Consider the following 27,962-nt stretch of genomic DNA (forward strand, 5'->3'; position numbering starts at 1 on the left):
ACACCATGGATCTGACACAGACCCAGCCTGAAATGCTGCACCCCTCTGTTGAGCTGGAGCAAACAAAAGGTCAGAGATTATGAGAGTTCCCCACAGCTCAGTTAAGTCAGTGGTGTGGAATTCTTATGACCAGTCTAAAAGCTATCTAGATTTTCTAGACAAATGGCCAGCCAGCAGGCCAGCTGTAAATGACAAACAGAAGAAATCATCTGCACAGACGCTGCAGAGGGGCATAGGGAAGATGATGAATTCTGGGGTGCAGAGGCATGGGAAGATATGAACAAGAGTTCTTATATTACTCCTAAAGAACACTTGTTCCATCATGGTTTAGGATGTAAGAATACGCCTAAACCACCTCAAGACAACACAAAGCATCAAGATGCCACTTGTTAAGAGCTGGTGTCAGGACTGGAGATATGAATGGCAAACAGGAAGGATTCACTGGCTGGGAAAATAGGCCAGAACCAAATGCAACAGGCTTGAGACTGTAGCTACCCCAGCTGAACCCCTGAATATCTGTTGGACATATGTGAACAGGAGCCACCAGTGAGAATCAGAAGATACTGAGGCAACCATTGCTGTTCGGACCCTCTCGCTCCTGTTCCCAGTGCTGCAAATAGAATCACAGAGTGGTTTGGTTGGAAGGGACTTTAAAGATCGCCCCCTTTCAACCTCCTTGCTATGGGCAGTAACACCTTCCACTACACCAGGTTTCTCAGAGCCCCATCCCACCTGGCCTGCAACACTTCCAGGGATGGGGCAGCCACAGCTTCTCTGGGCAACCTGTGCCAGGGCCTCACCAACCTCACAAGGAAGATATTTTAATATCTAATATAAACCTACTCTCAGTTTGAAGCCATCCATACCCTCTTGTCCTATCACTCCATGCTCTTGCGAATAGTCTCTCCCTATTTTTCTTGGAGGATCCCTTCCATGAGCAGGAACTGCAACTGCAGTTGGAGGTACCCTCAGCTCAGAGGTGCAGTGCTCAGAGAAGGACATTTGAGGAAAAGACAAACCTGTTACAAGGAGTAAGGGAAAAACTAGGAAGTACAGCACATGTTTAGAAGAGAACAGATCTGTAACAGATACATATTACAAGACCACACCACAGTAGATGGAAAGAAAGCAATACGGTAAATATTCTACAGCACATACAAGCAGCCCTAGAGATATACCAGAACAAATACAGAGGAAGAAATTACTACATATAGCTAACAGAGATCCACATTAGGAATGGTATTACAAGAAAGATTACCTCCATCAAAGCCAACCCCTGGAGACCTTCTTAGGCTAATGTTTGTCCTCAGCAGCTGCTGTTAAGGTCCTTATAAAATAGGGACACCTTTTATTACAGCACCAATTTCACTTTTGCTCAGTCTTTCATGAGAAAAATAACTTAAACTGAGGCAGACCACAACAACTAGAAGCAGCTTGAGTCTTAGACCCCATTTAGAAGCTTGGCAGGGGGAAGATTTAAGTGGGTTCACATGTGTGATTTCTCCAGGGTTTGCTGGATCCCCACGAAGAGCTCTATAATAGAACACGAGAAGCTGCAACTAGAAATCTGCCAAAATGTACTTTTCCCTAAATTCTCAAAAAGTACTGCAAAGCCCTGTTGTGCCCAAAGTTTTTCTTTGCTTTCAGTTCATGCTAATTCCTACCTATTAAGTGCCGATTTCAAAACATGAATTACAAAACACTCTGTGTGCTTATTTTTCTTTTGGTTTCCTCTTAAAAATAACCAACAATGTGCAGTTTTCCCCTAGATTTTTCTGTGGCGGGTGTTACTAACATCCAATGAATGTGAATTCAGAAATCCTCACAGTGGGAGGGAAATCCAGTGACAGATTGCTACACCAGGAAGATAAAGAAATCCTGCCCAGGCTCCTAGAGCAGGCTAAGACAGAAACAGGACACAACCACAAATGTCCTGAGCAACTACTTTCTGCCTGAATCACAGAAGTCTCTCCTTCCTTTTGCCAGCAAACCCGCTGGGTTTGTGCCCTATCTGGACTAACAGGAACTTCACAGACTTATTGATGCAGAATTTTTTTTTTATTTGTTATTAAATCCTAAACCAAATGCCATGCAAGGAAAAAAAGTGGAAAGTCAAGTGGGATGTGTTTCCTCCAGATGTGAGTGACTTTGCTGGATAATGAACAGCCCAGAAAATTCCACAACATTCTCATGCCATAGAAATGCTCAGATAAATGTTTCTGTCTACTTCATTACAGCAATAATAGGAAGGTTTAAGTGATTTCCCTCATCAGTCTATTGCAAAGGTTAGAGCAAGCCACAAAGTTTAGACGGATATGTTGAGAGGGGTTCAGATGACACATTTTTTGTTCATCTCAAATTCAGGCTTGAACACAAGTATTATATACTGTAGTAGCAATAGCTTATTATTTTTTTTTTTTCCTGTTTATTAATTTCCCCTGGAAAACAGTTTTTGCTTTCTGGTGAAATATGTAGATACATACAGTATAACTGGTTTCCATAAAACAATAACCCAGCATGGAATACAGAATTTGCAATTTAACAGGGACCTACACTTCTTTAAGGTTTTTGGTTTGGTTTTCTTTTTCTAAACTAGTTAATGAGCCACTTCTAAATAAAATTAATCTTGCTAATGATAAATTTATGATGAAGAAAAAAATAAACCTACCCTTTTACATTTTAATATGAACATGCTTCTCTTTAGGACACATTCCTGCAGTTTTTCCTTGTCCATTTTCCAAAGGAGTTGTGCATGTTTGCCCTCTGAATGCTAAGGACACATTTAGATGTAGGATGGACAGCTGTTATCCTCACTGATATCTATACAATCAACAGTTTTGGCAAACCAAACTCCAGCCCCAAAGAATGGCTTTTTTTTATAACAAGGACCACCAAGACTTACCAGCTTACCTGCTGCTGAAACAGAACATGTAAATCAAACCAATGGAGAGAGAACTTAATGGATTATCAGGTCCAACTGCCTGAATTCTTACTTGGGCTTTTCCTCCTGATTTGTTTTGGACTTGGTGAAATGATTGCAGGAGATCCAGGGTGCAGAGGGCTGCAACTGAGGCACCAGAAAGAGTTTCTGTATAGATGACATTATGGTTTGCATGGAGCAAACCAGCTGCTGAGGAGAAGAATTCAGCTTTTCCCCATCACACATTTGAAAGTTATTTGCAGAAGGATTTTTTTACAGAATTCCAAATAATATAGTGAATTGCTTTTGCCAATACTTCCACTTAGCCATATGGCAGAGTATGATTCCTGGATACTCATGAGCTGAATGAGGAGGATTTGGAGATGCCCTCTGCAGTGTCATGGAAGGCCACCTCTACCACTTGGCTGAAGAAATCCAATAACCAGAAGCTGACACAGTGGTGTTGCAAAAAAACCCCACCAAAATCAACCAACACTAAGAAAACAAAACAACCCTACCTCCTCACTTCACATGGAGCAACTACAAGAGGATTTTGATAAGATCAACCTGTAGTTTTATTCAGACAAGTAGAGTTTGTTCAAATAAGTGCAGAGACAAATACTTTCATTGTTAACCATGTGAAAATGTTGGGGCACCCAAAATTCAAGCATCTGACTTTCTCTACTTCCAGCACAGCAGTGCCACTTGGGAGAAAGCTCATAGTCAAACAGAAATACAGTATCTGCGGTAAAATACATACAAAATTACCACAAAAGTAATTGCTTTTGGTATAAATGGTTGTCTTCAAAGTTTTCTCTAGCATATAAGTCCCTTCAGAAAGAGCAAGAATAAATTTACTGCATGTGAATTTATTCAAAGCTAGTAGATTCAGTATAATGAAATCCTCCTAAGTAAATATCTGATAAAGAAGCAAATGCTTAGCACTTGACCTCAGGAGCTGGGATTTCTTGACACATGGCTGTAATGCAAAGCAGCAGGAACATCAGGACTGCTGGCACAGAGGAGTCAAGCAAGGAAACTCTCAGGGGCCTTGACTCCCAGGGGGAAATGGAGCCATATAGGGACTGAAACAACCAGTGCCACCAGAGGGTCATCACTGAGGGGGAAAGCCCCCAAATCACAATCCACACCCTTTCCTTTGCCAAGGGTCATGAAACACTCTGCATACATCTAGAAATTGTGATTTTTGCTGAGTTCAGACTCATTGTCATGTTGCCCAGTGTGTGAACAGCAGCACACTTTGATTTCCCCTACAAAGACAGGTGCTCCTTGTGAGAATAACTTTATTAGTCAGTTATAGTGAGAGAAAAAGAAGTTGCCATTCAGTTGCATGAAAATCTTCACTCCCATTACACCTACTCCTTGTCCAGAGTGTTGTCTCTCTGTCACCAGACATCCCACTGGCTCAGGAGCTGAAAGGCCTTGGTGTCCACTATGCCATTCAGTGGATGAATGTAGGATGGCATTTCCTCTGCCACAGATCTTCCCACGTCCCAGCTTCACGGTGTGTCAACCATTCATATAACAAACAGCACAGGAGTCCTGTTGGTTATGGGTGACAGCAGGGGAAAAGCCTGCTACTGCAGAAGTATCTGAGACCAAGGGCTAAACCTCTGGTGACCACTGACATCCCATGTGTGGTGTGTCAAAGAAGATGAAGTACAAAAGCTCTCTGAATTCATGTTATCTCTGCATACAGCATGTCACTTAATTGCCCAGAAAAGCCTCTTGGAGAAGCATATGGGAAGTTTTCCCATGAAAAATGACACCGCTCAAAGTCTTTTCTAGCTAGAAACCACTCGACAGAATCTATCACTACTGACATCTGGGACATAAGCTTCAAAGCAGTTAATTTACCATTTTAGCTAGAGCCAGTTTCCCATAGACATTGATAACCAAAATAGGTAATTGTTATGCCAGAAAGCAGAATCTTTAGAGGAGAAAAGAGGTGAAGAAGAAACCTACGCAGTAATTCTCCTGCAGTATCCGGACCTGCCAAAGCTTCATTTAGGATTGCTGATGACCCCTCTTTGGCCTCCCACATTGCTGAACTTTTAAGACAATGTTTCTGCAGCTATTCTACAAGATCATGAATAGCCTGTAGAAGTATTGCAGTAACAACCACCAAGAGAAGCTTCCAGCAAGGTCTCAGGCCAGACAGTAAAGCCTTTGTGCATCTCTGCTGGTACAACTGCAGCTCACCTTTAGCACCGAGCTCTGGCTCTCAGCTGTGCTAATTAATTGCTTAAGGAGTTGTCACCGTCTCGGTGACGCAGAGCCAGCAGCCATTGCCACCCCTCCCCTCTCTGCCGCAGTCACATTACCTGCTCTTCTCAAGGATCTCCTAGGGCTGGCTCCCCATCTGTGCCCTCCACAGCCTGCACACACCCCTGCTCCGCCTCTGCCAGCGGGAACTGAGAGGAGCCAAACCACAGCAACTCTTTAGAAGCAAATGCTTCCTCTGTCCATCGTTTCCCTGTCTCCGTCACTCCAGACATCAGCAGGAGCTTCGGTCTGCTTGCAGAGTTTCTAACCACACTGACAAAGCTGGTGTCCCACCTCTGTCTGGCACTTGCAGCTTTGGAGGACATGCAAGGACATCAGGACCTTCTGCCTAACACACCCCATATTGTTTGCTGCATTCAGAGTGTGCACCTGCACCATACCCACATGAGTCTTGTGCTGATGGACAGCTCAAAAAAAACCTGCTAAGCCCCAAGAAATCTATTGCAATAAGATCCTGCAGGAGCTGAGTAACTCCTGTTACATCATTTGTCTGTGAATCCTTTCCAGTGGCTCCAGTACTCTTTCCAGTCTGTGAGGCTAGGATCTGTGATAAATCTGATCCTATAGGCTGGAAGTATATGGCTTTCCTCTCCTGACACCACTCCTGGGGATGCCCACAGGCACCAGAAGACCTGTAAAAAGATCACCTCATCAAGCAAGGCACAGTCCAGAAATCACATGCCACTTTACAGGCTGGCAAGTGGACGCCCCCTGTAAAACTACCCCCAACCCTATTTTGTGACTGCACCTGGGCAGTAACCAGCTTTTGTTTAAAAATTACTCCCCTCATTTCCGAGCCCTGCCTCCAGAGCTGTGTGAAGAACACTGCTGGTTATTTTTTAGAGGTGAATCAACACTAATTCAAACTTGATGGCAACTTAATGACTCCCATCAGCAGCTCTGCACAGAGCAGAGCAGCGACCTCAAGCCAGTGGCTGAGTGAAGGGCACCCACATAACACACGTGTCATGTATAAAGGGATCTTCTTTACCTTGCACTGGGTATCAGCATATGTTTTAGAAATGAATCAGATTGTAGCCAGTATGTTAGGAAGACAGGCTAGGCTCCTGGAAGAATGGGGCTAGGAGATGGTTTTTGCTGGCAGAGTGCTTTCAGTCTGAGGTTGTCACAGTTGTGATGAAAAATCCTTCCTTAATACTGCACTGCAATAGCAGGAGAAGCCTGATTCCTTATTAAGCTGTGTAAGCAGAGAGGTCAAGTCAAGAAGTGCCGAAAACCTGCAATTCCCTACCCTCCTTTGGGATGCCGCAGGTCAAGGTGGAAGTACAATGGCAAGTACGTTTGCCCTGATGCTGCACTTGCTCTGTGGGTAAACAGAGACCATCTACTCCCTGGGCTGTCATTCTGGCATCTTTCATGACCACTAAACTCTCTTCTAAAAGAAAAAGGAGGTTTTATTAGAAAGTCAGTGGACAATCCAAATGTCAGTGTGAAAAATCCAGAGGAAGGTTAAGGATTTTTTACTTTTTATTTTTTTAATACAGCTGCACTGGAGGTGAGTGAACACCAGAGTGTTTTGATTTCCTGCCTGGTTTCAATAAATGTTGCACTCCCAGGCACCCAAGGGACTGCTGTGGTTTGTCAAAACCAATTAATTTTCTTCCACAGAATGCTTCAGGCACCTCAAAATGTCGTTCGAGAGCTAGCACACATCTAAGGAGGAGGGAAAGCTGGCAATCAACTGCTGCTCGGGCTCTGCATCAGGAGCACAGCCCTAAAAACTCACACCAACAGCAGAGGCAAGGAGAGAACAATGGCTTATCACTTCAGTCATGGGAGGGAGCTGAGGGCATTGCCAAGGAGAAAATGCCATGTGTTGTAGGCCCTACAAATATAAACAAGAAGCTGCCACTTGTGAAACTTGCCAGAAATAAGTTTCCTAAGGGAGAATTCAAAGCTGAAAGTTTCTCCCTCTCACTTGCATTTCCTAGGATTCACTGCTCAGTGCTAATAGATGTAGTAATGAGCCAGAAGAGACAAACTGAACAGTTGTTATTAAGGAAGACATTTGGTAGATGTGCCCTGGAGTCAGGATTCATAGGATCCCTCCCCAGCTCTCCATCAGACTCGCTGTGGAGAATAAGGGTTTTCCTCATCCAAACCTCAATTTACTATTTACAGAGTCAAACTTGGATGTTTTACTTCTTTCCAGTACTGAGATGCAAAAGTAAACTCGTTTGCAAGTAATTTTAATAATCAGCCATGAAATGCACTAGAGGTAAGCACAGTATTACCATGCTGGGAATTCTTTTTCAGTGAACATCAAGTCACTGGGCACTTCAGAACATATTGGAGGTATCGTTTCTACTCAGAATTGGACGTACCCAGTAGCAATGCTATGAATATTCCATGAATATACCTCACAGCAAATTATTATCACTGAATGTTAGGTAACCATCTGTTGCTTTCTACAAAAGGCAGGGATGGGGATGGATGTTTTTTCTTGCATGCCAGCACTCTGTAAAAGAGGCAGAAGACAAAAGATAAGTTGAATTTTAAACAATTTGGCTTGACCGTGGAGTCACATGCAAATCCTGCTAGAGCTGGGAACAGAACAACAGCTGATGTTCCTAGCAAGCACTATAGTAAGGCCCAGCCTACTCATAATGCCCAAGGAAACTGGGAACCAAGGCTCCTTTGAAGATCCCAGGCCCCTAATCTGGTCTAGTGTCATCCTTGCTGGACCACTGATAGAAACAAAGAACTTCCAAAATTAAAAATGACAGCATGCTGAGCAGTGACGTGAGCTTTATAGTGTAACAAATCTTAGAAGAACAAGGAATAAATCCGCCTTTTTTCTTTTTCTGTTCACCAACCACGGTATCTTCAATGACCTACTTGTTTTTAAAAGTAATCCAACATTTACCATTACAATCTTCTTTGCTCCTCAAGTCACATAAACCCCCTGCTGTCTCCTTCCTCTCTATTTACCTGGCCTTACAGTCACAGCAGGGAATTGAAAATCTGCTCCCTGCCTCCTAGCTACAAGCAAAGGCTTTGCTTGGGCATCCAACAGATGATAACTAATGCTACTGCTTAAACAATCCCTGGAGTGGCTCCTGACACATGCAGACATTTAGATCCTGCCACCAGTCCAAACCACATCAGCCAGGCATTTAGGAAACTGCCCTGATGGAAATAGCCATGCCTCTCATTCACAGCGTCTCTTCGCATCAGTAAATCTCATGTTTCATTCAGGCAGGATTTTTCTCAGTGCTCTTACCTACTATTTAATATTTATACTATGGTCAGTGTCCAAAAAGCATGACACTATTGGTTACAGTAGGTGCTGAACAAACACATACTAAATCTGTCTTGGATGCTTCCAGGTGTGAAAGGTCAGTTAGAAAAGGGAGAAAAGTCAATAAAATCTCAAGCCCAGTGAATAACTGAATCACAACGAGCAAGCCCATATATAAATCTAAAATAATGAAACAGAAATCCTTCAAAATATATCAAAATAAAGAGGGTATGCCCCATATATATCAGTTGGCATTGATCAGGCCAAGAGCAACAGAAGAGGAAGGAGAATCCATAACCCTTAGCATCACCTTCCTGCTGCATTTCTTCCTGAGTCTGTTCACCTTCCTTCCCTCTGCTCTGGATACAACCTCCCAGATCATGAGAACCTGGTTTATCCCTAAGACATAGAGTGTGGAGCTTTTCAAGCTCATTGTATGCAGCATTGTCAAAGTATGATGCAAAGGATGCAAGTGTTGGAAAGCTACAGATCCCTGATCTGTAGTCTCCCAAGAGGCAGCTCCTCCAAAAGCAGAGCCATCTCTTTCAATAAAGCAGTGGCAAACTACAGCTTTAACAAGAGCACAGATTCTCAGTCTTTAAGCAAAGCTCTCCAGTACTGAAGTCCAGTTGATCTGCTTATGGGGAAGGCAAAACTGATCTAATAACAGTCTCCACTCTCTCTTCCTCCCTTACAATAATATCTTAACTCTAAATAATTAAAAGGAAATAAGTACCTATAAAACTGGCAGCATCATTGCAGGCCAATAGGTTGGCAGGGGTGGGTGTTTGAAATAAGGGGCCCATTCAAGTTATTCACTTGAGATGTCAGAGGTGATCTGCTGTAATGAGGCACGATAAACTTGCTCACTTAACATGCAAAGTGCCATTTACCAGGCTGGACCACACTGGAACATAACAACCACAACTGTGCCCTTGAGAAGTCACCTCCTCCCTGGCCTCCCCAACTTCCCAAGCTCTCCTGCATTTCTACATACCAAGCAAAGGAGATGTGACACTTCCTACTGCTTCCTCCACACAATAACCTCAAGTACCTAACAACAGTTTCCTTCCTTAAACCTTTCAATATAAATACATATTTCACTCTTCTGCAGTCCAGTGATGAATGGAAGTGATGGATCATCCACAGGAATGCCAGGATCCAATAGTGCCCAATACCTAGTGCTTGCTTGACAAACCTATCAGGAAGAGAAATGCAAACTCCCCAGCCTGCAGCATGCCCTTCAAATTGAAGGGGCACTTGAAGTCCATAAATAATATTTAAAATCATAGAATGGGAAAAATCTGAAACCATAATGAAAAAGATACATATTTTCTATGTTTTGTATCTTGATCAGTGATAGAGTTGCATTTTTGGTTATCAGCTCTGCTCACAGGAGACTGAATTCCAGGCTATATCAATTCCCATGTGAATGTAAAGAAAAAGAACCATCTGGAGAGAATAATAAAACAATTAACTTTCCATTAAAGAATAATCTATGTATGTTTTTAAGACGGGAAACTGTAATGATCTCCACCTAATTATTCATGCTGCATTCTGGCAGAATTGGTATGGATTTTGCCTTGCTTTATTTTTAAACACAGCCTGAAGTTAACAACTTCAGCTGGAATGAATGTGGGGACCACACAGGTTCCTTCAGTCAAGGGCAGGACAACCTGGATGAGGGAGGCTTCCAGAAACATCAGCCAAGGTCTCATCCTTCCCATGGATTCATATGGCTGTGTAATGGCAACAGCATCAATTCAGAGAGCTCCACTGAATATTCATGAGGATTTTACAAACATGGTTGTTGACTGGCTGGGTACATCAGGTACATTTTTGGACGTGAAACGCAAAGCAGCGCACTCAGGAGATGCACACACCTGAACATCACTGCTGAATGCTGGGCTCATTTAACTTGTCACTGACAGCAATATAAATCAGAAAGTACTCCATAAAACTCAACAGCAATCCCCCCTGACTGTGCAAACTCACCAACTGGCCGCAAGTGTATTGTCTTTACAAAGTAATTCTGTAAAGCTGAAACGTTCTAAGCAAGGGCTTTAAGGACTATTACTCTGCCTGTTACCCTTCTAACACACCCTCCTCTATGGATCTGCTGGCTGTACCCACGATGGAGAACAGTCCAGGCTGCACCACATCTTGATTCTGCAGACCTGCTCAGCTTAACCACCTGCCTCAGTTTCCCAGTGGATAATACTAATGAGTCAGTAACTGTGCATGCCTGCACTTCATTCCAGTTTACACAGCGCTTTCCAGCCAAGGCTCTCAAACATTTGAAAAGGACCAAATATAGTTTAAGCTAAAATTAACTGGAACATAAATACCAGGATTCAGCCACTCAGATCATTCCTTTAGAACACCTACCTGTCACTCTGGGCTTTCCAGCATGAGAACTTGCACATTAAAGAGCTGGTAAATAGAGAGACAGTGTCCAGGCAATTCTTTGCTACTATTTATTGACCAACTGACTGAGATCAGGCTCTGTGACACAGTGCAGGCATGTTTATTCCTCTCCCCTGCAAGCCGCTAAGTTTTATGATCTGAAAAAGTAATTAAAAAAAAAACCCCAACAATATAATCCTGGCACACAAACTAGTCACACCTGAGTCCTGCTGGAAAAATCCCTGCCTCAGCTTTCAAATGTTGCAGAACATTTTCATTTGCAGCTTCTGCATAAACAGAACAAGTATTGAGCCTAAGTCTAAGGCATTTTAGCCTCTGAGACTTCCAGTCTGCTCTTCCCCTAGAGCTGTAAAAGTCCATCTTTCTGCACTAAATATATATACATACACACAGACACAACCAAATACACAGATACATGCACACCCTGATGTCTCAAAGGAGGGCCCTTGCATCTGCCAACAGGCTGCACACTGCATCGGCACAATGGCTCTGGTGCAGGATCTGCACCACCCACTGGAAAGGATTTAGTGAGGGGTGCTAACGTCACACACCGAGCAGCCACATACAGCTATAAATTATTCATACACATTACTCTAATTATGCAAATGTACTAAAAGCTGGAGCATATGTTTCCCTGACATCTCGCAGTACGGATGCAATATGGTTCTAGTAGAGAGAAAGAGTGAGAAGTGAGATGATGGGTGTAAGGGGGCTAACGATGGCACACACTGGCCCAAGCAAGGGGTGCCAGAGGATCCCTCTTTCCCAACCAAGCTGCTGCAAGCCTAAGGACATTTAAATGCTCCTCCTTGGTAATATAGTGTTGGCTTTGCACTCAGTGCTGAACAGAGTGCTGAGGCTGCTGAACGGCCCAGGCAGATTAAAATAAACCCAAGCAGTTTGGAACAGGAATGTGTTTATCTGGCATCGCACACTTCCTCTTATCAAACATGAGGAGCAGGGGAGGGCACAGCGATGGTGTGCGGAAGCAGGCTGTGTGCACGCTGGTAGGAGAGGGGGAGGGAAAAGAGGAAAGGAAAGCAAGGATCAGACAGATTATGCATGAGCTTGGGAACCAAGGGCTTGGAGCTAGGCATCCTCTCACTGGGGGACAGAGCCCATACTCCTGGGCAGTCCCCAGATGGGGCACTACCCCATCTGAGTTGGAAAACTCAGTAAGGCCCTGCCTCCCTGGCAGCATCTGGAAGAGGGCAGGCATTCAGTGCTGCTGTAGCATAAGAAGCTGGCTTTGTGTGTTGCCCAGGCTTTGGATTCAAACTCCTCTCAACTCTGTTGAGCACAGTGCAGCCATTGGGCATCACTCGTCTCCATCCTGGGGCCTGGGACTGACACCTCAGAAGGAAAAGGTCAGATGAATTCTGCTGTGGTGTTTTGAAGATAATACTGGATTGGATATCAGAAGATTAGGATCTTATTCTCAACCCTGCCCTGTTGGGAATAAGGACCACATCACTGTGTTTCTGTGAATGCCCAGTGCATGTGACAGAGCCCTTTGGAAGCAGACAGGCTTCTCAGACACTGTCTTGTGCAGGGGGACTCTGATTCTCTCACCTCCTTCATTTAAAATTCCATTAACACTCCTCAGATTCTCCAGCCCTACTGAATGACCAGCTGAGTGCTTCTACACCCAAAGAAAACAAAGGAACAAATTAAACATCATGTAATACCACAGTTACTTGGGAGATTTAGGCTAACTTATTATTATTCCAGTAGTTACCCAAGATCAAAAAAGTTGAAGAGAAAACCTTGACAGCTCCTTTGATAAGAGCATGTCTCACCTCCTGGTGCTGGCATTAAAGAGGCTCCAGCTCTGTACCAGCAGTTTTGTAAGGGATGCACTCACGGAGCCACGTGAAACACTCAGTACTGCAGAGACCCCATCACAGGAGGAGTGCTAGTGACTGCAGCACTACACAAGGCAGATGCCACTTCAGCTCTTCAGACCCAAGGCAAAACTCTGCTAGTATAGCTAGTTGTTTTTTTTTTAATTCAAGTCCTTGTTTGTGCATGGCTCAATCACAGCTCTCACCTGCAGCTGCCTCAACTAAAGCATGCCCGTGCTTTGAAAACAAGAGGGGATATATCAGAGAAGCAGCACTGAGCAGAAGGGACAGGCAGGCTGAGGCAGACAAAGGTGGAGACATCTGCACACGTCCTGGTCACTCTGCCCCAAGCCCTGGCCAGCAGGGTCCTCCCCTGTCAGAAAAACCCAGAGGAATGAACAGCAGCACTTCTGCCAGGCAGAGATGCCAAACTAGCAAAACAAAGTACAAGATAACAAGCAAGAATAGAAGACAGACATGAAAATCCACTGAAGTAAAACCAGATATTGATTACAAGGACGAGGCTGAGCCACTTCTGCTGTGCCACAATTAGCAAACTCCTTGGGGGGCTGCATCCCAAAGGGCACAGCAGGAGTCTCCCTTTCCCCTGGGCCCATGCTCCTTTCTGTGCAGTCACACATGTTGAGGACCAAGCACAGCTCAGGCAGAGGCTCCCTGCCTGCCCAGCTCAGCCAGCAGGCTGCTCCCCACATCTCTCCCTGGGCTCGGGTTTGGGGCCATCTCACCCTTTACAGACTGAGTGGTTCCTCACCAGCAAGACCCACAGAACCCTTATCTCTCAGTTATACACCAACAAGGCTGACCCAGACTCCCCTGACTTCCCTTGGCTGCCCAGAGGAAAGGGAAGAGGGTACAAAAGCAGCTTGACAGGGTGGAGAGGAGAGGCCCACCCAGCCTCTGCCTGTCTGTGGCAGGGCATGGCACCTCCAGGAGAGAGTTCTATCCTGCTGTGCAAACAGTCCTCAGGAAAGACAACCAGAGGAAAGAGTGAAAGGACGACAGAGCAGGAAAGGGGGCTCAGCATTTACAGTTCTCAGCTCTTCCCCCTCTCATTTGAAAGGCTTTGGCTTCCTCAGTAAGTGCCAGCAAGGAAACAAGGCAGCCAGGGACAGCAGGTACTGGAGGGGGGGGATGTTCTGACCAGCTCACTGTTCACCTCAGGAGACACAGAATCAAACACAATTTAGGTAACAAGCCAGGGCAGATTTGAGCCTCAGCCCAGCTATCTAGAAAAGGAGTTTTAACACAACATCCAGGGGAGCTGCTCAGTGAGGCACAAAACCCAGCAGCACACACAGCTCTGCTGTCATCGGTCCTGCCACCAGTGCCAGCACTGCAGGACACTGGGAGGCTGGGACAGGGCTGCACCAGCATGGGAAGTTTCTTGAGTACAGTCTACCCTGGAACAGGATTGCAGCATCTAGGCTGGAAACACAAAATACTAATTCATTTTTGACTAAAATCAATAACTTTTACTTGTGCCAAAACACTAGAAGAAAGAGAAGTGTAGTGTGATATAGCAAGAAATGTCAAAACAAAATGTTTTTTTGTTCTGCAAAGTGAAGAGTCCACTGTAGCCACAAAGAAGTCGCTAACAGAAAAAACCCCAACGGAAATCAGAGAATTGTATTTTTAGTATAATATTCCTTATTCTAGAAATAATTATTTTAAGAATGTCAATCTATTCAGCCAGCATTATCGAGTCCCACATATCGTTGTGCCAGTCAGAGCTAAATTAGCAATGATTTGTGCTCTCAGTTATCTCTGGTGAGCTGCGAGGGAGGCGAGGACAGGAAGGCAAAGCAACATACCCTTATCCAAGTGCTGGGATTTGTTTTAAGGCATGCCTGGAGGAACCAGCCAGCCAACAGGATGCTGCACCACAGCAGTTGAACACTGACTTCAGGTCATGTCAGCAAGGCCATAATCCTCCATACAACCCCAAACCCACAGTGTTCAATCATGTGGGGTACCCCACCACAGCCAGTCTGTCTGTCTAATGGGGATGTTTGCAATTCAGTGTTTTCAATGTCTGGACATCAGGAGAGAAGCAAGGTGGTACCTCACAGCTGAAGGAAGAGCCCTTGGCATGACTCCCTTTAACATATCAGAGCTTCTCACCCTCCTGTAATTGCTCCAGAAAAATGGTCTTCTTGTGCAAAGGAGCATCTGCATGGTACAAGCTTGGAAAATCTCCCCAGAGGATTGCCTGTCCACCTGGCAGGACAGGAGGGAAGCAGGGGCATTGAACATTTATTAGCTCAGCTCAAGGAAATGACTGAAGAGTTAAAACAAAAATGTTTCTGGGGTGGGCAGCACTCCAAGAAGATAAAATATTCAGCAATGTTATGTTCCTGGACACCATATTTCTGACAATAAATTTCATGCCTCATATGCCATAACAGTTATGATTTCAGGCAATAACCAAAGAAAACGTCTTCATCCTTTCATAGCAACCCAAGAAAAAATATTTGTAAGTAAACCAGGCAAATCTCAGAGGAGGATTTTTATTATTACTATTTGGTCTGTCACTTTGGTAGTCAGGCCTGGGAAGGTAAGATCCATTTCTGGCATGGACCCACCTCCAGTGCTTACAGCTTCATAGTCCCATGAGAGCTGGCACTGAAACCCACCACCTCACAACAGACCCCAGCAATTCAGAAGAACTAGTTCTGTCTTTGGTGACACTGGAGCACTTTACCCCCTCACTGGAGCACTTTTCTAAGATCACTATGCACAATGAACCAGAAGTCCCCTCTGCAGACATGTCCCAGGCCAACATGGCAAGCCCAAAGAACATCAGCAGTTTTTAGCAAAAAACAGGCTCCGCTTGCCTCATTTTTCTTTATCCTTCCTACCCCACATGGGTCTACTCTTGCTTAATAATGAGCCTTCCTGTGAAATCCCAGTGGGTGGAATTAGCTTCTAGCTATACCATGTTTCAGCTCCCACAGCTCCTCAGGGGCTCTTCCTTCCCTCTGTGCCTGCTCACCTTCTAAATTTTGAGTGTGGTTGCAACAGAATGTAGAGGTTTTTTTATTTCATTTTTTAAATCATGTCTCCAAGTAGGTTACAGTGCCACTTTATGACATTAGACAGCTCCCATACTGTAACCCTGATGAACCTGTGTGCAACTGGTGGCTAAGGACTCCCTGCAGGTACAGCTCTGAGTTCTTTGGGGTGAAGCACTCCATGCCATTTTCCATCAGTGAAGCTGTGCTAGTGTGCACTAGCAAGCGATGTGGTTCTTAAGGATCATCCACTTGATATTGCATCTACGAATCAAACCTGAACTCCACATCCCAAGTTCTCCCCTAGAGATCAGCAGACAGCCTCCACCAGTCCTTTCTGGTGTTCAAACAGCTGCACAGTGGAATTTTCAGTAGCTCATTTCTTGGCTTCAGCTGGTTTATGCATTTACTAGATACAATAATTAGCTTCCTCCCTTTACAAGAAGATTCCCAAACAGATTTCAAAAAAAAACCCCTTCAATCCCTCTGTAGTAAGTTTATCCAGTATTAATCCATTGAAGTACTGCATTATGTTCTGCCAGAAGAATTAAACAGGAAAAGTGGGAAGCTCTCTTACCTGTAATTGACTGACTGGCCAATAGGAGTCAAGTGCTGGCAAATTGGAGGTGTAATTTCTCTTTAATTATGGCATTAAAAAAATTACATGATATACCTATTTAACATGCAAAGGAGTAAAATCAAAGCTAATAAGAATAAATTGTAAGAGAGGACATGTACAAAAATGTAGTAGCAATCCTTTTGTTTTTTATGACTATGCTCTACTGAAGAGAATGCTGGCTGCTGCACCATTGTATTGCCTGGAAAAGGTCCCCAGCTCTAAGACCCTGCCAACATGCAAAACTGCATTGCACAAATGCATGGCTACATTCAGAAATATCTGGTGAAACCCAAGTGGGTGTATATGCTTTTCATGCTGCACATGAAGTTTATATCAATACACAAGTTCAGTTGAAATGAATGCACACAAAGCCCAGATACACCATTCTAGAGCTCAAATACGAACACAAATGAATGGATGAAGAGTTTTGCAAGCCCTCAGGTAAATCCATTTCAAAATGCATTTAAAAGAAAATTGTGTGACCTCTGTGTTTAGACAATGGGTTACAACCAACAGTATAAAATCTCAGCAGTTCTATTTAAGACAAGATAACTACTAGTGCAAGACAGACAGTAGGAGTCCCCATAAAGTATTGGCATCTGAGAAGAACATGTCACTGTCACCAGAAAACACAAATACACCCATGCCTTTTTTCTGGGGTAACATATTTATCACTTTAGAGAAGCCTATTTTCTTTAGATTAACACGGTAACTGTTATTCCAAATTGCTCAATTTCAAATCAGCTAGTCAGCACAAGAGTGTGGGCAAGGGGAAACAGGGTTTTACGGGGAAAGGGAAACAGGTAAGGTGTCAGAGGCTGTTTGATCCCAAACCTAATAAACCCCAATGAAGCTGTTCTGTAACTGCCCTAACCCAACCCAGAGCACTGCTGCCAGGAGAAGAGCAGGTCTGGCTTCTGCAGCCTCTGCATCCTGGTGCATCAGGGAGCAGGAGGCAGATGCCAGCATCAGTAACTGAATTTTGTTTTCTGGCACTTGGATACAGTAGCCAAACAACAATTACAGTTTTACTTGCAATGTATATTTAAAAACAAGGAGCTCCCCATGGCTAGAAAAATTATCCTTTCAACATTTCCTGCTTTGTCAATACAAATTTAAATTTAAAACACAAATTAAACTACCTTCAGTCTCTGGAGGAAAGGTTAGTTGAATTTAATATTTTTTAGTGTGTCATATAGGAAAAACCCCAGAGGTGCATGCTCAGATAGCAGTGACATGCAGCCCCAGAGACAGACAGATACAAACCACACTCACTCCCACACACTTGATAAATGCACCTGATTGCCCAGGAACCAGGACAGCCAGCCATGACCCTGCACATGAAGTGAGCTGAGAGGGTGACTAAGTGCAAATGTTCACACAGGTGATTTCTGCAGATGAGAACATTCATTGCCACAAGAAAGGCAGCACAGGTAAAAGAAAGACAGCTTACCTTTCTGAGCTGCTGGACTCCACCAAATATCCTCATCACTCCATCAATCTCCTGCTCCAGCCTCCTGGCCCAGTACTGCATACTGCAAGAGATGGAGAGAAAGAGAGAAAGAGAAAGGGAGAGAAAGAGAGAGAAAGAGTCAGAGCCCTGACACTGAGTAGATAAGCAAGGGACTGAAGGGAGAGGGAGGAAATCAGTGCCTCAGCTAAGTTCACTTCTCTCTTTCTGCAGCACCGTGCAGGGCAGAGTACCAGGTACACACCACTTTGAGAATTACAGCTGGGGCAAGTTATAAACTTCAAGACTTCAAAATTTATAAACAAGGCACCACAGAGAGAAGAGCGGAGAAAAAGGTACAACAAAATCTGCAAGGCTTGAGGCTTTATTTTCTCCTTATATAAACATTTGCAGTAGATAATTATTTAAGCCCAGAGTGATTAACAAGGTCGAAGTGCTGTGGAGTACAGAAAACAGCTTATTGCTTCAGCTGGGCTCTGTGGCAGAGAGCAGACCCCGAGCCACGGCAGGGCCAAAGGTGTCTTGTCCTGTGCAGCAATGGATTATCACTGCAGCACCGTGGGGAGACCTGGGCACAGCCAGGAGCCAAGCACAGAGCAGAGAGAGCCCAAGGGCTCAGCTGCTTTGCACCTTCAGCAAAGCCCAGCCTGTGCCAGGCAGCCACTCTGCCAGGCCCACTGCGGGCAGAGCTGCCTCCCGAGACAGCGGGAAGGGCCGGGAGCTGCCCCTGGCACGTCCTTCATCCTGAGCCCTGCACGGAGAGCGAGCCGGCTGCCAGGCCTTCCAACAGGCACTACACCCTTCCATACGCTCAGCCACACGCATTTCTGCTTACAGCAATAACATCAAGTTAAAAACAACAACATATAAACCCTCTTCTAAATCCACAGAACTTGATAATTCTCCTTCTTTTAATGAGATTTCCTGGCTTCAGCTGCTGCCCAGGCAAATGTCAAATCTCCTGTCTGACCTGGAAAAGCAACACTCGATTGCCTCTGCACCACTTGGCACTGCCTTCAGTGCTTTTTTCACAGCAACATTTCTCTCTCAATGTATGCCACAGGAAGGAGGGAAGGAGCAGAAGGAGTAAAAGGTAAGGCCAGCAGCAGGGCAGAGTGCTGGTAGAAGGGAGCAGACCAGCTCGGGAAGGTTGTGCTTTCATTGGGTTCACCGAATGACTTCATTCTTCATGCAAAGAGACATCCCCCAGGCAGCCCACACACACTCCCCCACAACCCCCAAACCATGGAGGGGCTCTCCCAGAGATCAAGGAACAAAGAAACCCAGCTGTTCTTCAGCTGGGCACTGGAGGACTCTGAATTACACAGCACAGCCCAAAAACTGGGCAGAATTATCAAAGCAGAAAGATGCACTTAGCTGAGGAGCAGAGCAGAGCTGAAACATCTCTTTTGAGGGACCAGCAGGGTAGAGTGAAGGGCTGACAGACACATATGTTACTCAGGCAAAATTCCTTCCAGTTAGTAACATACAAGGCCGTGGATGAAAACAAGATTTAACTGTGCACACCAAGCCTTCTCAGCTTTCCAATAGCACTTATGATGTGTCCCATCTTCCCACAGAGACAACGCTGCCTCTTGTCCCCTGGAAGCATGGCTAGGGAAGGGAACTTTAGGAAATGAGTGAAGATATCAGCAAAGCCACTATTCTGTCAGAGGAGGGAGAGCAAAGCCTTCAGTGGGGCTGCCAGTGGGAAGGTACCAGAGAGATGAGGGGGGTCAGGTTTAGGGGTTTTTGTTTCTTTTCCTTTTCCAGTCAAATATTTTATCAAAGGTATATTCAGGTTACCCTGAGTATCAAAGTTACCCACAAATCTTCTGAAGCATTTTCACCAAAAAATATCTATTTTTACACAAGGCATTAATTTAACAAAAAGCCTTGAAAAACCAAAACCAAATTTATTTTTCCCCTCCTCTAGTTTGTCCAGTGAACTGAAAAAAATCAATTATATGCTCATACTCAGCCACTGGTCTGAGAAACCCCACTGAGCACTTATGGAGCTGACACTTTTCCTTAACTTCCAGCTCTGTACAAGATCCTCAATTTCAGTGACACCTGCCTGTGTCAGCTCTCACCAGGAACACCTACACCACCACAGCAAGGGAAAATCACCTCCCATCTTGTGCTGTATCCATCAACATTAACAACTGCTCATATCCGCTTAAATGTCACGTATGGCCAAGCCTTCAGAAAGGATTAGTTAGCGAGGAAGACAGAGGCATCAATATTACTCTGTTGGCATATGCAAAAGAGACACTGAGCACTCAACTAAGCTGGGATTTACAATTAATTTAAATGTAGTCAGCAGATTCGTTTAAAAGAAAAAATTAACTTATTCCACCCCCTGCCTCCGCCCCAAGAAGTACTACTATTTTAGAGAAAAGCCACTGGGTTTTTCATTCACAAGAAAAGCTGCAATTCCATTTAATTGTGCAGTCTTATGATACCTGACTCTCAGTCTTACAGACCAGCAGTTTCCCAAAGAGTCCAGCTACGGCTTGTAGTATCAATATTAAAAACATATAAATACACGTATTACATTATCAAATAAAAAGGGCAGCATTTTGGCATAGCGGACACCAGGTTTCTAGATTAAAATAAAAGTAATAGCAGAAGCAGCTTCTTTTTTTTGGTGTCGTGTGGCTCTCCAAGAGCTTTGGCCAGTGGTAGTAAAAATTCTTTTTTCTACCCAGTACATTCCTCACCCACGTGCACTGGCAGAACTTTTGGCTGACCCATTACTATGTCCCTCTACGTTGGTAACTTCCAAGAGAGAAGTCTGTAGAGTAGACCACATCCTAAAATTTGGAGGTTTCATCTCAGTTGCCATATAATGGATTGAAAGTTACCATTAAAAAAAACAAACCATGAAACTAATGCACTTAAAATTTGATGTAAGATGACTGTAGCAAGGCTGCAGAGGGTAAAGAAACTGCTAGCCCATGATGAACATGGAGACTGCTGTGTGCAGTGTGTCTCCTATGGAAGCTGTAGGCAGTAAGACACGACAGTCATCGCATTCCTGGGCCATTACTGCACGCCTCAGGTGCGTTACGGGGCTTGAGGAGCGATAACTCCTCCAAACACGCTGCCAGGAGTGCCCTGCTGCTCTTGTGAAACATCATTTACAAATAAAGCATAAAGAACACAGCTGATGCACCGGCCGGGAAGGCACTGGCATGGCTGTGGTGGTGCTCACAGAAAGGCACCAGGCTCCTTTACGAGCCGTGTGCACCGTCCCCTCCTAAAAACAAGCACCACTTTGATGTCTGCTGTAGTGAGGAAACACGGGCCAGGAGAAAACCTTAGAGCTCAAGAATTTGTGATGGCATTTAATAGCTCTGTGCCTGGAGGAACTGCAGGGAAGGAGCCTGGCAGCCCCACTATCCCCTGGCCTCTCTTTGGCAGTGACATGCCCAGAGCATCTCACTCATCCCCATTGTCTCAGCTGGCTCTCCCGTTACTGAGGAGTCTCCATAGGACTCTCCCAACCCAACAACTCTACAGCTGTCATATACACATTCAGGATATCCATTAAAAGTCTTTAGTATTGAAAAAATGGTTGTTTCCTTCACCTGTATATATCACAGCCTCCAATGCAACATTTGCAAGGGAGGTAACTGATTTTTGAAAACACAACACTGTTTATCATTGCCTCTCCAAAGAAAACAACAAAAATATTAATTGATTACATAATTTGCATATTTGATTTTTCTTAAAGATGATATAAAGTAGGCCTTAAAAAGTACATAGATATTCAAAATTATTTACTGTGTCAAGCAGAACATCAGGAGGCAAATCACTGCTGTTGCAGTTGGGGCCAAGAAGCAAAGCATCCCACATGTCCCACTCCTGCTCAGTGGGCACCTGTGCCTTGCCACTGGTCACAGCAGTCCTTTTTTTAGGATTAGGGTACGTTCCATGGTTCAGGTCACCCAAGCAGTTGCAGAGACATCCATGCATGTCCATGTTGGTGTCTGAGGCTACACTGCTGCTCCAAATGTGTAGCTTCAGAAGAAAAGGATAATTGCCTGGAAAGACAGGAGACAGGCTGTGCTTGGCCCGCATCCTCCCACGCTTGTGCACACATCAGATGGCAGCCTGAGTCCTGGTCTTCAGTATAGAAACTGGAGACACTCACAGAGAAGACACCAGTGCAAGCCATGCGCTGCCAGCCTGTGGCCAGCAGCAGGGATGTGCCACAGCAGCTCAGCCCAAGGTCACTCTGTCCTTTGGTGGCTCTGGGTACATGGGCCATACGCCTCAGAGGCTGCAGTGACACCTCCTCATGGCTAACCCAGGGCAGGCAAGGCAGTTGAACAAACCACTAATGAAAATAAGCCTCATTGCAAGGCACCTCTCACAACTGGGAAAAGAGAAGCAAGAGGAAAGAAAATTGGTTTTCTGCTTGAGGACATTTTTTCCTTAAAAGAAGCCTTAGGAGAGTGCTTGTTTGGCTGTGAACAGAAGAGAACATTAGGAAAAAAAAATAAAACAGGAGATTTAGTCCTTTTCTTTTGCTGCCTTCCTGGCCTCAAAAACAAGAGAGTCGCAGAAACATAAAAGCACAAGAGGAGAAGCTACTTGCTAAGTGGATCTACTGCCCCAAAGCTTATTGGGTTCTACACAGAGTATGTTTTGAACAAGTGTCTACACTTCACACAGTGTGTTCAGCCAAGAATGCTTCACCCTGATTCATACGCTTTGGTTCAGTGCCCAAATATTGCTATTTAATAAGGTTATTAATTACTGTGTTGTCTAATTTTTGCTGTGCAGGAACTTCTTATAATTGGCTTATTCCTTCAAGATGCTTAATCCTTTAACTATAATAGTGTGTGTCAGTGCACACATGTGTGTGTGTGTGTGTGTGTGCAGGATATGCCCCCTCTGAGCTCTCTTACATACCTAGGCTGTAAAAACCCCACGTCAGCCAATATTTACCCAGCAAGGAAAAACAAGTTGCCTTTTTATTTTCCCCTGAAGATACAACTTAGAGAAGACACCTGTTTCCTTCCAAAAAACTTACTGACCGTGCTTCCAGACATTATCAAGCCTCCCACACTGTCATTTTATGACTGTGTTTTAATTTAAAGTATGTGCCCAGGTGTTTATATAAGGGAAGGGTGGGAAAAAATTGCCTGCTGGACTAGTCTTTTCTTAATATTTATCAAGACATTATTCACCTCTACCATCTGGTCTTCCCTGTAATAAGAAAGCGTCTTTGACATTATTATAGGGGGGAAGGACAAGACAAATGAATATTAAAACTATATTCTAAGGAAAATCTCTTAAGAGACAGGAAAGGGATAGTCTGTCTGCATTCACTTCTTTCATGACATTATTTTGTTTTCCTCAATTCAAACACTGACTTTAGGGGTCTGTTTCTGAGTCCTATCTTCTGCTTATCTTTTCAATTTCTTGTAGCAGGGTATGTCTTGCAAAAACCTGCACCTAAAAAAAACCCCAAGTGCCAACCCCCCTACCAGATCCATCTTTATCCCAGTTTGACACCCCAACAAATATTAAAATATAATAAAAAGGGTAACTGTGGAGTTTTCTCAACCTGTGGGGTAGATAAAGCTGGGTGAGGAGAAAATAAGTCTGAGGGGAAAATTACACCCAAAAAATTGTGTTTCGTTTCATAACTCTTGAGCACAAATATTTCTGTAGGTATCTGAGAGAAAACTAACAGTAACCACCAACTTGTCAACAGTGACATTTAGGACAATGGGAAAATTGTTCATTAAATATAATTTCTCTATCAAAAAACAGAAGCATTACCCATTCAAGGTCTAACTCCACCTGAGGCAGTAGCTGTTCTGTCAGTCACAGACACACAGGATGGCAGGGGTTTCAGGAACTCCTCTTCCACCATTACTTGCACTAAGACATCTAAATACCTGAACCCTCTGCATGAAGTCTTGTCTAATCTGTTCTTCAAATTCTCTGCTGAAGGTGAACCCAAGATCTCCAAACTACCTCTTCCCAGTTCAATTTTTCAGTATGTGGTAAAAAAGTTCCCTTCTTATTCACACTAAATAACAATTCCCTCTTTCCACATATCCCACATACAGCTGACACTGAAAAAAATCTTACAACAAGTTCCTAAGGACTAGAAGATCATTATTGTGTTGCATCCTTTTGAGTAGTAAAATAAATGGAAAGGCAAACTCAGCTTTTCACAGATTTCTCCATTTTGCACTGTTTTCCAAATATTTCATTATTTTTGTTGCCCTGCTCTGGATTCTCTACAGTTTGCCTGTATCTCCAGAGGCTCGTGCCAAAAAGTGAGGTCAGGTACTCCAGCAGAAGCCAAACCCAGTGCTGTATGAGGAAGAAGACATCACCTCTCCAGTCTTGTCCAAGAACCTACTGAACACTGCAGAATAAATGTGCCCTTCTGCTACAACAGCACTTCATTGACTCAAAGTGATCCACAATAACTCTCAAGATCTTTTTTGCCATGCTGCTATCCAGACAATGTTCTTTATTCAGTATTTGTACATTTCATTTCTCCCTCGTAAGTGCAGTACTTTGCATTTGTTTTCACTGAATTTCATTTTGCTGATATCCAGGTCGCCGTTCAATTTTTCTAGATCATTTTGAATTCTGGTAATGCCTTTCAAAGTACATCTAACCCCTCCTAGCTCAGTGTCGCCTGCAAATTTTATAAGCATATTTCCCATTCCATTGCTTAAGTTATTAATGAAACTATTGAATAAAAGCAGGTCCAGGGCAGATCCCTGCAGGACCCCACTTGAAATGCCCTCCCAGTATGACAAAGAGCCACGATAACTATTCTTTGAGAGCTGCATGTCCAATCAAAATATCTTGAATTTCAAACTTTATAAAAAGCTGATTTGGAGTATTTGATATGCAAAGGAGCTGGAGGCCAAAGGATAATGCAGTGAATAATTTAAAGCCTAGGAGTAGATTTGAGGAAAATCTCTGTTGGTAGATGATTTGCCCACAGAGGAAGAAACCACTGAATGTGTGAGCTGGTACATTTGCCTGGCACTGCTGTGAAAGATCCCACACAGGCACCGATTTCTTCTGACCCAACATGTGCACAACCTCTCACTGATAAAGCAATGAAAAGAACAAATGGAAAAGCAAGCAGAGAAAGTATTTTTTGCAGACTACAGGGCAGAGGCTAGCCCTTTCCCAAAAGGCCCTTCCAGCCTTGAATACGGTACCCAACTACAGGACTGGAACAAACAAAATAAGCCAAAGGCAATGGCTGTCAGCACTGGAGCAACACTGGTGATACCAGCAGTATCCTACCCAAAACAATTAACTTTTTTTTTCAGAGCCCAAGCTAATGTAATGCCTTAGCCTCCTTGCTTTTTTGAAAACTCTGCTCTCAGTTTACATCTGGGAATTCTGTTTCCATGGCACACTTGCTGATGCACATCAGGAGCAAGAGAAGCCCATGGCTTCTTTGCACCATCTTCGAACTCTTGTCGTGCAGGATTAGAACTGGGTTCCTTATCTCAAAGCCTGTCACAAATCTAGACTTGAAACACAATGAATTAATAAATAAGTGAATAGGTGTCAGTTTTATGGAGTACACTACCTGCATAAATTTCACCCAATGCAGCCACTTGTCATTTTCAGCACCCCTTGAGACCCCAATGGCTGATAACTCTTGCACGTCGCTTTGCAACCCATTATACAGATGAAGTTTTACGATAAAACCTCCCTCCTCTCTGACTCCTGTTTTCCAGATGCAATCTGAGTGGAGGCTGAAGAGATCCCATCCCCCACGGCAAAGATAAGGTTACGGAGGGTAGGTCTTAGTAAGGATTTTGCAAGCTGCATGAATTATTAAAGTCCTTTATGATATAATGACAGACATATCAGGTTATTTGTTTATTCTGTGTATAATTCATGACTCTCTTGGGAACTCCACAGAAGTAAGATCGCTTGTTGCATCTTCTTGTTCATTCCAGTAAATCCTCATCACCAGATGGAAGGCCGAACCACCCCTGAAGGCAAAACAGACACAACTGCAGGACCTGTACTTGGTGTTGGAGATGGGAGAGCTTTTTACACAGCCTGGAGAAACAATGAAGCTGTCATTTGAGTATGTGGGGCTGGATGGCTGAAAGATGACAGTCCAGGTAGTGCTCCTGTATCATGCCATTAGAACATTGCCCACTAAAGCATATGCAAACAGCTTTATAATTACATGCTATGAGTTGCCCTGTGCTCCTCTATCACTGCTGAGCAACAGTAGCACCATCCAAGCTGATGCAGGCATTTTTAAGATCTCAGGATAGTTCACAACCATCACCTCCTGGCTACTCAAATAGTGTGATACTGGACAAAGCAAACAGTGCCCCTTGTTTGGGTCATTTTTGTAGAATCTGGTTAAGATATAGGGAAAAGCATGATAAAGAACGAAGTGCCACATCTTGATGGCTGGAACTGAGTTTTGAATACATATACTATAGTCATCTCTCATTTCCTAAGCATGTTGCTCAAAGGGTGAGGGAGTTGTGATGCTACAGCAGGAAAACAGGAAATGAAGGATCGACTGGAGCCCCTGGCAAGACAGAGCTTCCCAACGTGCTCTTGTTCACTCAAGACTCTCCAGCCTGTGATGCTCCTACTGCCAGGAAGAGTCACGCTGCTATGGAGAGTTGCAGCAAAACAAAGGTGGCAAACAGCACAATGTATACTCTTACCAGCCACTTGACACTAGAGGACTGCTTTCAACACCTACCCTGCCCATGGCAAAAACAAACTCAGCATAAATGATCCATCTGATCAATTAAAGACAAGCCAGGAGTTTGGTGGAGGTCTACTGACTAGTCAGAACTCTGCTGAATTTGTGTCAACAGCTTCCCTCCTTACCAAGGAAAGATGTCATTAAACTCTGCCACAAAGACCTCCTGCTACAAGAAGTTATTTAGGGGCATCCATTGTCATTGCTTCAGCCTCAAATCATGTCAGTCCAAGTCTCCTGGGGTTTCTGGAGTAGCCTCTCACAGCACCATATGTAACATTCTGCAGGGGTTTCTGAGCATCACTGTCACTTGATGTCTGTCTTGTTAAACCCCCCACATTAAACAAGCCCTCTCCACACCATCCCCCTACCTGAGAGTTCCTGGCTCCTAAGAGAGCATTGTAATCATTGTTATTATAAAGCACTTAGTGATGCTCGTTTATTGCATCTCTCACCAGCCAAACACCCAGAACCCTGTTATTTCAAATGCAGTTGCCTTCATTTGCAGAAGCTCTTCATTGTATTGGTCCCTTTCAGCAATAGAAAAAAAAAGGGTGGGGGTGGAGAGCATTAAAAAAAATAAATAGCAGTTTACTGCATTTTATGCCATTACCTCACTACTTTGTGATACACATCTAAAAGCTGTTTGTAAGACCTTTCCTGCTGTAAGGTGGCATCCAGACAAGCTCTGAAGCAGACAGAGTGGAAGCATGAAGCCCAGTTCAGTTTTGTCCCACTGCTGATGCATCACCCAGAGCACAACAACAGGGATGAAGCTGCCAGCTTTCACAGGTCACCTCCTCTCTCCTTCTCCCCATCCAACTGGGACAAAGCCTGCTCCCTCCACAGCAAAAAAAATCTACATATCACTCTGCAAAGTCATACAAGTCTGTTCCTCTGTAAAGAATACAAATCTGTATAAATGGAGGTGCCTGACCCACATTGGGAAAACTCAGAAGGTGCTACAGGATTTGCTGTACATGGAAAGGATGCCAAACTATCAAGCTCAGTTTTCCCCATCTCCAGCCACAGACAGCTTTTCACACTGAAAAAATTCACCTCCTGTCCTGGAGGACCCCATGAAAGGAAGATCAACAGTAAATTGTCAAATCCTCCTAATATGTCCAACAAAAATATTTTCCATCTTTTTCGGGAGGGGAGAATGGAGCTACAAAGGTGAAGCAGTAGTCTCAAAACCAGACAGACTTTTGGGAGCAGAGTCAAACCTGCAACTCAGCCTCCTGATGCTAACTTTGATGTCTGCCCTTGGAAGAAAGCACTGGAACACCAAAGCAGGAAACTCACACACCTGTGGGTACCCCAGAGCAGGT

The 27,962-nt window shown here is 44.1% G+C and overlaps 1 protein-coding gene across 12 annotated transcripts in view; it reads right to left on the reverse strand.

The window, feature by feature from the left end:
• CACNA2D2 (calcium voltage-gated channel auxiliary subunit alpha2delta 2) overlaps positions 1-27,962 on the reverse strand; it is a 237,924-nt gene that overhangs the window by 170,207 nt on the left and 39,755 nt on the right. For all 12 annotated transcript variants that reach the window (XM_086845654.1, XM_086845661.1, XM_086845656.1 and 9 more), the window contains one exon: positions 17,865-17,946. In XM_086845654.1, coding sequence (XP_086701780.1) covers positions 17,865-17,946 — 82 coding nt within the window. The remainder of the gene's footprint in view (positions 1-17,864; positions 17,947-27,962) is intronic.

Source organism: Cyanistes caeruleus, chromosome 11 (assembly GCF_971803275.1).
Source record: "Cyanistes caeruleus chromosome 11, bCyaCae1.hap1.1, whole genome shotgun sequence".
Taxonomy (NCBI): domain Eukaryota; kingdom Metazoa; phylum Chordata; class Aves; order Passeriformes; family Paridae; genus Cyanistes; species Cyanistes caeruleus.